The following is a 12969-nucleotide window of genomic DNA, read 5'->3' as shown; positions in this document are numbered from 1 at the left end:
CCGTGCTCCACCATGTCTTGATTTATTGTGCTGCCTATCTACCATAAATTCATCCCAACTTGCTCAGTTTATAGCATTGTCGAGACAGACCTTGATATTCCAAGAGTGCAACATACCAGTAAACCTTCACTTAATATTCACGTTTAGTGTCTCTAACATGCACGTATATTAAAGTACGTGAGCATGTTAACATTGTACACCCATTAGAACATGGCCACCATCTCCGAAATTCATTTGCGGCTCTTTGCTCAGCAAGAGAATTCAGTAACCAGCGGAACACTGGGAGCAAAACGCTTATTGACAAAGTTATCTCTTGAGTGAATCGCATGGCTTAAAGACAGCAACAAAAAACAAACTTGAATCTAAGGTCTGGACGAAGACTTGCAAAAATGTCACTGTAACTATGATAAACTGAAGATCGAAGTCTGAGCCTTTACAAAGAAATGCAACAGTTTGCAGACAAACATGCATGAACCTCGCAAGGATGCATAATCAAGAAAACAGTGACAGTGTTCATCACAAAACTAAAATATTTTATTGACATTTCAGGTATTTGAACAAGTGCAGGCTCGTAAGCTAAATATATTAGTAGCACCAATTTTCATGTAGACCAAGCAAAGTCAATGTAGCCCATACTTTATTTGAGTTGGCAGTTTTAGGGAATTCACCATGAAATGAAACCTAAAACAAATAATGCACATTTATGCAATGCAACAGCTAGTAGAAAACTGCATGAATGCATACTGAGAATGCTCCACATTCTATACAGTTAGTTTCAAAAACTTATGGGACAAATAACTAAACAATTAAAAGAAATTAATGTTTCCCAAGCCTGGAATTCCCATTTTCTGCTGATTTTCCGGCTGCGAGCGAATACTTAACTGTAATTCAGCTTTTTCATGGCAACCCACGTCCTACAATCTTTTGACATCAATGGTGCACAGAAAACTACACTATATAACTTTTCCATTATGGGAACGCCGCCACATATTCTATGAACAAGTAGGAATGCAAGGCACGTGAAAGTTTTTGCATTCTACAGATGTGAGGAAAATGCTACAGAAAATTTCACCAGTGTAGGTCTGCTAAGCAAAACTTAACATGCAGGCATTTCACTGAGTGAAGCATAGCGCTTTGTTGCATAGTGGAATAACTGGCGTTCGATGTCACCCAGCAGTCCGCTTGCACCAATGCGGAACAGGTCCGGGAAGAGCCAATCGTCTCCCAGCTCCTCCTTCATGAGAAACTGCCACAGAAGTGCATCTTTTGCTGTTCTGATTCCACCTGCCGGCTTAAAGCCAACCTATAAAAGGCAAATAAGTTGCACAGACATGTCACCAATGCATTAAAGGAGGTGAGAAGATGAAAACAGAAGCTCTAATACAAACTGTAATCAGCAGCAATCAAAGAAAGGTAGCACACATTAGAGTGCCGACAAACAATTTCGCATCTCGATTTTGTTTCCGTCATTTAGTATCTCTCTACGCCGTAACGAATGTGTGCTGCCTCAATCACTCAAACGTACAAAAACATCAGTAATTATATCCTTTTTTAATGCAACCGGTTCAAAATATGCCCAAGTGCAGCAAGGCTTTGTGGCTTAGGGTGTGCTGACAAGGGCCTCTACACATCATAAAGATCAGAGGCAAGGGGTCAACTCGCATCAAAATCCTCTAATGTATATCAGGCAATGTGATGAAGTGACTGCAAGTCACACGCGGGCTGTGTTAGCAGAACCTAGGTGCAAGCTGCATCGGCAACTGTTTCCTCTTCCACTCCGTGCTTTTCAGCATTTGATTTGGGATAAACATGGTCCTCTGGTGAGCCTGCCTCTCTTTGGCTCACCTGTTATCCCAGCATTTAGTTTTATGCAAGACCACATCAGTGGCTCCTGCAACGACAGCACAGAGCTGACCGACCCGTACGACGTTGATATCACATAACCCCCACCTCCAACTCTTTCCACCTGTCACAGAATCCTGTTCAACGCACCTGAAGCCAAGCTCCATTTGTCATGCACTTTGAATTGGTTGTACTAAAAGATGGCACACTTCATTATTTTTTATGCAAAGCATTATATGGAAAGCGCTGAGCAAGGTTATACAAGGTCATCATAAATTTTTCAGTTCACCTTAAAAAATCAGTCTTGCCCTTACAAATCCAGCAATATAATGCTACCATCTTGATATAAACCTAATAATGTTTACAATAATGACAAATCATGAGGATATATGAAGTAGTTAAACATTGAAATTTTAAAGAAAACTTAATTTCTTGATTTTGCGAGGATCGTAATGTGATAAGCTGACTTGGGAGTTTGAAAATAGCCAGTCTGTATTGCCTATGTAGTGAGGGTCCATTTAAGGCAAGGCACATGACCATACAATAATTTGGGGGTCCTGAGTCCTCTGGGAACGAAAGCCACATCACCCAAAACCAAGTTCGAAACTCCACCCCCTTCATGCACTAGGGGTGCAGCTACTACATAGGTAATCGGCATGGAGGCACACGGTCATTAGTGGAATGATTGTACACAGGGTCCTGCTCGCCACTTTCCACAGCTGCATCTATTCTCACAAAGATTGCAAACATGCCTCGACCAAAGAAAGTGACAGTTGCTTCTACATTATGTGCCAGAACAGCCAGGGGTAGGCAGCGCTACCCTAGTCTAACGGAAGAAGAGAAGCAAGAATGTTTAGCTCGCAAGGGCACAAATAAGGAACTACTATACAATGCTTCGCACTACGATAATTCCACCTACGACAGTTTCAGCTATAATTTTTTTGTATTTGAAGAACCGAGGCTTCATACTGTGATTACAGAGTCGGCAACTATATTTACTAAAGCAAATGAAGCAATACAATAATTTGGGTCAGCATTACTTTATGACAGCTAGAGCAACAGATTACATACCTTAAAATCTCTTGCTGTCTCCCGTGCCCAAAAGATGACCTACCCTTGGAGAAAAATCATGACTGAAGGCTGAACATTTCTTTCTCAACTAAAGTCATCAGCAAGCAGCGATTAGCGCATTTGATGGTCTACACTTTGCAGTACAAAACATTTCTTGGTATTTCACCTAGAGTTTACAATGGAGTTCCATGTGCTCAAGATTCTAAAACTAAATTTAGGTCAATTAGTAAGCAAATCCCCTTTTACCTTCCACTGCTTTTGTGTATAGGAAAGGGAAAAAAAACAGGATGTATACTTTCTTGGTGTTACAGACCTTGATTTTGGTGTCAGCGTAGTAATCCCATATTGCTCTAGCCATGGTGATTCCAACAGGCAGAATTGCATTGACTCCTTCTTTTCCTGTTGAAGTCTTTATAAAATCGGCTCCTGAACAGACAGTAAAGGAATTCATATGGATTACTGTCTCTGAGCCACCGGTAAACACTGGAAATGTAATCCCATGCACTGAACTTCTGCTCTTTGCATCACCATTCATCCACGTTTCCAAGAACAAAGTGTTTCTGTGTTTTTGAACACTGTCACTAATCACGGTCTCGTCAAATCAAGGCAATCTATGGAACCTAGCTTAGAACTCTGCAAATCAAGACCAGAAATGAGTGACCTGCTTAAACTGACACGTTTCATTCTCCCTGCACTCAGGCACACTTTTAATCAACCTGACAGCTACACGTGACACATTATTCCAAGCATTCACATTGGATGCACTGCCACTGTCAAACTTAACCTGAACACACATGGCTCACATAGCAGCCAGAACTATAGAGCATTGACTGCTGGGCTCAAGAGGGCAGCCCAGGCCAGCATGTGACGCCTGCTGACAGCAGATTCAGCGACTGCGACTGAAACGTGGCAGCTGGCAAAACGACTGATTATATTTACTACGAACAAATGGCCCTCACCAGGCTCGAGTTTACTAGCACAACGCCACAGCCACTACGCCACCATGGCAGGGGGCGGTTATTTATATCACTACTCTTTGCACTTAACATTGCGCTCACACCTACATTCCTTGCGCTGTACAGCCAAAAGGTTTTGACGTTTTATATGTAGAATGCGGATTCAAAAGAGAGAAGAATGGCAATTAAAGGCTAGTGTTTCTCACCAAGTTGCCTTGCACCCTCTTTTCTCCCACAAGTCAACTCGATTAGCACTTGACCAGCTGATCATTGCCATGGCCACATGTAAGAACTTTACCTATGGAACATCACAAGCTCTTGTGACTCCTGCCTCAAATTATCGCCATGCTCATGCAACTAGTCATTGGTAGGATGTGTGGCCACTTAAGCACCTTTCACACAAAAGCACAATTCCCTAGACACTTAATGCAAATACAACACAATGCTTTCAATTAAAGCTGGCCAAATGCTTTTAAAAGTTGACGCCAGTAGCTGGGACGTTCAGACCGAGGCCTTGCAAGGGGCAGCGGTCAACACCTCTGTGCCAGAAAATATAGCACCAAAGTAAACGGAAAAGGACAACAACACTCTCATAGCGTTACACCATTTTCAGTTTAACAACTACTTTTATGTGATGCACGACGTGTTTGTTTATTACAGTAAAGCTTACTGTGGCCTCTGAAATATACATGTACAGATACAACTACTCTCAGTCAGTGTGGTGCACCCAACCACCGACAAATTACCCAGTGTCAAAGCAGTGCAACTGTGTAGTGGCCAAAGGGGGACATCCTTATCAAGTCGACCTCAACCTCCCAAAGGGAAGTGATGTTGAGGAGAGGTTCCAGTTGGTAGAAATTGGCACTGTTGACCTCGACTTCATGAGTTAGTTTGAGGTAGAGTGAGGTCGGATGCTCGGTGAGGTTGGGTTTTAAGGTCAATCTGTTCCGCAGATGCTTACATGTATGCCTGCTCCTCCTGAAGGAATGAGCCCACAGTATTAATTCCGTTTTCCCGTAACGTAGATTTTTGCACCTGTGAAAGTATGTCTACATGTAGGCAATAGGCCCAAGAAATTTGAATAGCACCCTCTCATGGGTGACGTTACCTGGGGGACTCCACTTCCATGCCACGGAAATGCTCACTGTGTGAAGATTGCTTGACACAGTTTGTTAACCTCCCCTGATGACTTTTCAAGTTTGCACTCCGAGGTAGGGTATATTGTGGTACAATAGTCACTGCAAAACTGAATGGCAGGAGTCACCACCTGGCAGATTGTCGGAAGTACAAATTACACCTCAAGTTCTGTGCTAGCCATCAGTGTGCACATGTGCTTGTACGGCTTGTTTGTCTTGCATAGACTTCCATCCGTAATTGTTGCACACCTATATGCCGATGACCTGCAGCATTTGACATTGCACTGCTGTCTCTGCACTGTAATAAAGTCAATGTTTGTGTCTTGTGCCTCCTGCATAGTCAGATGCATGCTTTGTTATGCACAGGCATTTAATTTCTGTTGTGTCCCACCTCATTAAGAATATTTCTGAATGCGTTGCTTTATGCCATTCGTAAGAAGTTAAGTAGTTGCTGCAACAAGCTACTTCTGTGTTATAGTACAGCAGTAATATATTGCAGCCACTACGTAACTCAGTAAAGTACTCCTAGCAAATCTGCTGACAAACTATAAATGCTACGCGTATGATAGGTTGGCACATTAGAGATGCCTAATGCCCCTAAGTACTATGTGCCTGTACAGCTTTCCCTCAGTGCTGTGCCCAATTTGGCACTGCGCTGATTGACTGCAAACACTTCTCATGCCCGAAACTTGCATCAGAAGTACCTCAAAGCTCACAGCTACATATCATCTCATAACTCATCTGCAGCACTGCCAAGGTACGAGCCAATCACAGGCAATATTCTTGCTGAGCAGAATACAGTTCCGGGCATATCTTTCCCAATTAATGGCTGGATCACAGAGATGCGCTTTTGCTTGGTTGTGACATGTTAGGACCTTCCCGCATGCATGTCATATACCATGAATTCAGCAAGACGCTCAGCAGACGACACAGCGAGGATGAACGCATCTCAAGACGCATTCGATCTTCCTATTGGCTAGTGAGCCCTGCAGCTTACACAGCACTGCGACTTGCAAAATTGAGTATACTGTTCTTGGCTATTTTGATTTGCACTGCTGCATATGACTGACACCTGCTTTCAAGTATGGTCCATTAGAATGATAGTTTACCCTGACATCTTTACAGTCAATGAAATCGCCTTCCATACCATCAGCAGCTTTTTTTTCTACTGGACACCATCTGCTGAGTCATGGCCAGTGGTAACCATGGAAGCGTTGCATGCATACGTTGCATACTGTGTACCCACTGCATTATTGTATACAGATGTATGCAATGTCAGTAGAGCAGGTTATGTACAAAAAAGTGATAGTGAGGCATGTCATTAGTGCACCCGTTAACCATGATTGCTTCCGGAGGTCACACATTGGTGCTGCAGCTTGCATCTGCAGTCGGTAAAATCAAGTGCAGTGTGGACTTATTGCATGGATGGTCGGTTAGGCGTGCGATGGGTTAGACTGGAGAACGATGAAACTGCCACAGCCCACTGTAAGGCAAATCCGGTCAAAGAGTACAAGAGAGTGTACTAAGGACTTACCAGCCATCATGCAGACCATGCTGGCAGCGTAAACATTTCGGAGCGATCCCAGCTCACCAGTGGCAAGGATTGTCTTGAGGTGGGCCTCACCACATGCTTTCTTCATGGCACGGACTTCATTGTAAACAGCTACAAAAAAGAAAGAAATAGTTTGAAATTACAATGTAGAAATTAACATGTGTAAAATAATGTTCAAACTTTTATGCAGACTCTTGTACTAGCATACTTGCGAACATGCCAACTTAAATATTAGCAAAATCATGTAGATGTGTCACAACAGGTGGGAAGGCAGAATAGAGTGTACTTTTTTTAATGTTTACCATGAATACACACCTTTTGTAGCATACATACACAGCTTATTAATGAATATTACCTTCAGACAACACACAAGCAGCAACAAACTTGGAACATCAAATACTAATAAGCAACACATGCCTTTTAAACCATAAGTTATTTTTCAGCAACTTCGCTGTTGCCGATTCAGTTTGCTTCAGAAACTTGCTTTAACAAACTTGTTTGAAGCAAGTACACCTATGACATATGCTGTCTTGCACTGCCACAAGAGGGCAGCAAATGTACCTTCACAATTTCCTTTATTTATGCATATTTCTTGCGAAATTAGCATACTAGTCGAATTTGATTATGAATATCTCGACAAATAAGCGGTGTGCGAGTGTTAAACAAAACAGGGTTGCATTTAAATATGATCTTTTTTAAACTTCTAATACAAAAGTATAGTACTATCGCAAAATAAAAGGTGAATTCCCAAACTTTTGTTAATTTTGCATTTGTTCAGTATACTTGTTTACACAAATTACTTCTGCCGAAGGACATAAACCCCCTGTGCAAGAAGCATTTGTGTAGCTAGCGTAGCCTTTCTTTAATCAAAAATACTAATATGTGGTTTCCTTTTGCAGGCCCTGTATATACACTGCCAAGGAAAGCAGCTGTTGTCCAGACAAAGACAAAGCCCCTTGTTGAAACACTGGCTCTGAGCTGAGGCTTCCCTTGTGTGCTCACTGTTTTATCAACCAAAAATGTAATTGTATAAATATTCATTGTGGTGTCTTAGGCAATAAGCAGAACCAAGCCAAGCTACATTATTTTGGCCATGCGAGGTCCTTTAACATGCACCTAAATGTACACATAGTAAATTTACATGGCCGGAAATGTATCCAAATCCTCCTGCTCAGTAGTACTAGAAAGCCATAGACATTGAATTGACACGGTAGGTCAACTCCCGCCGTGATGTGCCTCTGCATGTTAACCCAATGACAGAGTCGATACCATCACCTCCTGAGACAAATAAATAAATGCATTAGAGAGTCAATGACATTCAATTCGAAATAACGCATTCAAGGGACTATCCAGTCCTGCCATGAACACTCAAAGGTCTAAAGTGTGCCACTTTCTTCCATGCATTGAAACATTGGATGGGCATTTTTTCAGGCATCAAAACGGTGTTCATGACTTAATACTGTCATCTGTTCTTTTAACAAAATGCTTGGCACTAGATGCCTTGGCCAACACATTAAACCCAGACATCGCAATCTGCGCTGTGTGCTGTTTAACAGCCAGGGAAAGACAACGCGACAAAAGCAAATTTCAAAAGCCAAATGAACTCTACATTCTCATTTCCGCTTTCATGAAACGTGTGATGTCACATGCTAATTCATATCTGGGTTTCTTGACAATGCACAGGTTAATTTTGTCAACTGTGCTTTAAAGACAGCTTTCATACTCAGCTTCATTTGTTACGCCTGATAGAGTAAAAAAATTCACACTCAAATAACATTCTTCTGGGCGAGGTTAAAGTAGCTAGAGAGCTTTTCTTGATCCAGGCTGGACAGCCCAACAGTGGTACATGACTAACAATGAACAGTTTCCACTTACTTTCCCAGTCTCCTGTCAATGCAGCTGTCCGGTTGATGACAATGTCAATTTCACTGGCGCCAGACTCGACGGCGTACTCTATTTCCTGCAGTCTAGATGGCAGGGCATACTGGCCAGTGGGAAACCCTGTGGCCACGGCAGCTATCGGAATCTTCTTGGGTGGTCGAATGGTCTGGAATGCTTTCACACAATCGGCTACTCTCGCAGGGTAGACACAAACAGCTCCTGTCGTGACATCTGTGCAGATAAGGTATGCAAAGATTAAGCTAGTCAGCTCCATATTTTTTAATATTGGTGTCACAGGGGCCCTTAAGATCATGATATAGCCCGATCAGGATTGAATGTCTCGACCACAATTGGCTCCCTGCTAAAGCTTGTGCAAAAGGAGTCAATCACAATCCCAAAATTCAATCCTGACCAGACTAGATCACGATTGAAAGTGTCCTGCATGTGCGACTAGGTACTTGACGGCTGGTGTGCCAATCACAGCTCCCTCAACAATTGTGGGTATAAGCTGAAATAAATAAATTAAATTAAGGCACAACTTTCCTCTGCGCTTAAAGTCCCCTAGCAGTACCTGCTGGAAACCAATGAAGCAATAGTTTTTAATCGGTTTAGCACAATCACAGAAACTTTGTGCCGAGCTACGTGGTTCAACACACAACAAGCAAGCTGACAGGTGTCGCACATATAAATGACCATGTGCATTACCATAAAGGACAGCTGTATGCAACCAAAGAAAGACATCCACAGGAAAATGAACACTTGAAGTTATTAACAGTGTTCAAAGGAGAGATGTCTTAGGCTGTAGCTAACGTTCTGACAAGTTAGCTACAGCCTAAAATATCTCGTTCGATCTCTGTTAATTAAAGGCATGTGTATGTCATGCAACTATGTACAATAGGGCTCACTTTAAAAAACAAGACGTTATAATATTAGTACGTACTCTGATGTCGGTTACAGCCAAGATGCCACATTAAATCTTATGGTCTACGTATTTATGAGGGCCCGACTTACGCATCATATCAAGGCCCTCCCCCTCCCCCCTCCCCCGCCTAAGAAAAATTTAGGAAAAATAAACTGCTGATCTAACGTCCCCCTTAATTATGATATAGGTGTTCACTTGAATGTGTTGACCGCCAAGCTCGGAGAGTGCTGTCTGGAACGAGCTTTCCTGCATGAAAATCCTACAGATGTAAAAAAAAAAAAGAAAAAGAAAGCACATTGTAGACGTAGTTATACCTTCCTTGGGTACATCGAGAACTTTTAGAATGTCTTCCCTCAGGGGGTGAGCAGCCTTCGAGCAAAGTCGGTACACGTTGCTGTAAGTATCGTCTCCCGAAAGCGTGGTCAAATCGATGCACGTAATCGCCCGCAACAGCCAACCCGCCTGAAATGCAACAGACTTGTTATTAAAATCAGTCGGATCCAAAGAGCATGTTGGCGTTTACCTGAAACTCCTTCTTCACACATCGACGTGTGCTGAGAAGCGAGGCCCGCTGCAATGTAGCCGGTAGATTGACCTCCACTCCGGCGAACAAATCAGGGTCTGAACAGACAGTGGTACCGCGTTTTCATCGGAAAGAGCTTGCTGCAAAACAAACGTATTGCTTACCGAACTTGCGGCCGTCATTCCGAGCTTTCATTTTGGCGCCAAACGAATTTCAAACTTCGCGTTACGTACGGTTTCTTTTTTATTGAGGAAGTGATCACAAGGAACGGTGTGAATGCCCCTTTTTTTTCACGTCGGCTGTACCACAAAACGTTCAAACAGACGCCGGCAACGCGATAAGAACCGAAACAGCCCGGAGTGCCTAGATGCAAGACTTTATCAACTTTCTTTTGCGTGTTGAAAAGTATGCATGTGGCGCCACCTCGCGCTCTCGACACGACCCAGTAATGAAAGCTTGGAGAATCGCTTGCAGAGGGCACTACAGATATCACACACGTGAAACCAGCTGGCAGCTGGTCAAACAACATGCATGGCCCGGTAGTCCATAGTCGCGGTACCGTCACCGAATATCTTCATAGAGTATAACGGTATTAAACGATGGCCGCTCGCGCCGATACGAGGCCGACCTTTAGCTTTGTCGATTCCGGCAAGTGGCCCTACGAGCATCCCCAGCTGCGGCCATGGCTAGCAGCTTTAAAATGCGCCTGAGCATTGTTGGGTTCTGCTAGCGTCGGCCCCCTGCCCGGGCCTCCCGAGGCGCCGTGCGCTTTGTGTGCTAGTCACAACGGAAAACGCACGAATCCCCCCCGTTTGCACCGCTGCCGACGGCTAAACCTACCCCCGCCCCGAGCCGCTGAAGACGACGGAGCGCACCAAGGTGCAGTCGCTGGCTTCCTGCCTGTTCACCATACCTCCACGCTACGTGACAGACAACGAAGCTGGTCTACGGCGGATCTTCGACGACCAAGATGTAAGCCAACGGAGACTTTCCTAATTTTACGTCCCTCTCCACGTCTGCAACTAGCCACACTAAGGCCCCTTGTGCTCCACTTTGCCGTGAGTCGTGCAGCCCGCCTCACGTACACTGAAATTCTATCAGTTTCTACTATAATTCACGCATCAAAGAACCTTGCCAACCTCCGTGTCACGGACTTAAACACCCTCCCCAAGCTGTCTGTCATCGGAACAGTGAACATTTCCGACCAACTCTTCCATATTAAGATATACGAACTGCCTCCCCATGACTCCTGCAAAAGCGTCATACATGAAGTTGAACCCTACACGTCAACGACGGACCTCCTCAAACACCTCAACGCTCACACCTGCGACATCTTGTCTGCTTGCATGATGGGCAAGACCAGCACATCCCTCATTACATTTCGCGGATCCCATGTCCCATACACAGTGTACTACAAGAATGGGGTGCAGCGATGCGCACCTCACCCCCCCCCCCCCCCCCCCCAAGGTGCAGTTCTGTCACACGTCTGGTCATTGGTCACCGACAAGACGTTTGTTCATGCCGTGATTTACCCCGCTGCAAAATTTGTGGCACTGACATCCGAGATCCTGAAATACCGCACGGGTGCAAGCCTGCCTGTCGAAATTGTGGCAAAGGTCACGCAGCCAATGACCCCGGGTGCAAGGCACGTCGAAAGGCTGAGCTTGCTATCCGCAACACCGCCTACCTCAAACGGCTCAGCCTACGCGAAGACCGATCTACCGTCTGCTCCTCTGACAACATCAACTCCACTCTGCATTCTCAACAGCCCCTTCATAACTCGACCACATCGTCCAAAACGAAGAAACAAGTGGAACCCAGCAGCCCCCCCCAACTGCGCTCCCAGCCTTCAAGAACACACCGGTAAGTCAGCCAACCCTCCCTCCTCAATGACGAAATTACCACTTATTCGGACTCTCTTACACAAGTGCAGTGGCACAGCGTCTGTGATAAACTCAGCGACACCCTGCACCTTGCGTCGGCATGGCGTCTAGTCTGTGGACTGCTTAATCCATCTCAAACTAAAACCACCGCACGCACGACCCTAAACGAAATTCTGGACGAATACGGATCTCCCGAACACCTTTACTGTACACTACGGGCAAAATATATTGCCACTCCCATGCAAACTGCATACAAATACTACACTGGGCACGAACCTAACGACACCTCCCTGGCTGCAGACATCACATTAGCCGAACTCAAACATGCTGTGGCAGAAACCCGTGTAAACACTGTGTCGGACCCCAACAATTTCACTGTACACCAACTTCGTAACCTGGCCGACCAAGATTACGAGAACCTACTTGAACTGATGAATAGTGCTTGGCATTCCAGTACACTACCTGGAGAATGGAAGATGGCCACAATCACCTTCATCCTCAAGCCTGGCAAACCGCATATCACTGGCAATCTTCGACCCATTTCCCTCACTTCTTGTGCAGGAAAGCTTATGGAGTAATCCTCCGCCAACTTCACACACACCTGGACACTACACAACACCTCCTACGCTCTCTTATTGGGTACAAATAACACATTTCAACCCAGGATGCACTTCTCCAACTCCAGGAAGCAATATTCACCACCTCCAGCACCGTGAAGGCAGTTCTTGCAGTCGACCTCAAAAATTCTTTTGATTACATCCATCATGACAGCATGTTAGAGGAGCTCCAAGCAATGAACTGTTCAGCCAGGCTATACAACTATGTCCGTTGCTTTCTTTGCAGCCGCACATGCTGTCTCAGCTTAAGCGGCACCACGTCCCCAAACTACGCCCATCTCCAACGTGGCATTCCACAGGGCTCCGTACTGTCACCCACTCTTTTCAACCTCGCCATGTGCCATATACATCAAGCGCTGGTCACCATCCTAGACTTACACTACACTATATAAGCTGATGATATCACCCTTTGGATGAATCGTGGCTCGGCAGAACATGACAAGACGCCCTGCAACATGCTCTAAACAGCATACATCACGCTGCTACCCACATTGGCTTGAGGTGTTCTTCCACTAAATCAGAACTACTTACAGTCCATAACCAGCAATGGCAACCACCATGAATAAAACTCGAAGATAACGGTCTT

General features: G+C 44.6%; 1 protein-coding gene across 1 annotated transcript; it reads right to left on the bottom strand.

Annotated features, from left to right (window-relative positions):
• Positions 1–512: 512 nt before the first annotated feature.
• On the bottom strand, positions 513–10283 carry Dera (deoxyribose-phosphate aldolase). Its single transcript, XM_075675237.1, has 7 exons — positions 10048–10283; positions 9884–9981; positions 9675–9822; positions 8433–8669; positions 6540–6668; positions 3227–3339; positions 513–1303 (listed from the first exon to the last, which is right to left on the bottom strand). The coding sequence occupies exons 1-7, from the start codon at positions 10076–10078 to the stop codon at positions 1097–1099; spliced, it is 963 nt and encodes a 320-aa protein (XP_075531352.1). The 5' UTR covers positions 10079–10283; the 3' UTR covers positions 513–1096.
• Between the last annotated feature and the right edge of the window lie 2686 nt (positions 10284–12969).

This window comes from Dermacentor variabilis, chromosome 11 (assembly GCF_050947875.1).
Source record: "Dermacentor variabilis isolate Ectoservices chromosome 11, ASM5094787v1, whole genome shotgun sequence".
NCBI lineage: Eukaryota > Metazoa > Arthropoda > Arachnida > Ixodida > Ixodidae > Dermacentor > Dermacentor variabilis.
The sequence above is the reverse complement of the archived record's forward strand: the minus strand, read 5'-3'. Positions and strand labels throughout refer to the sequence as shown.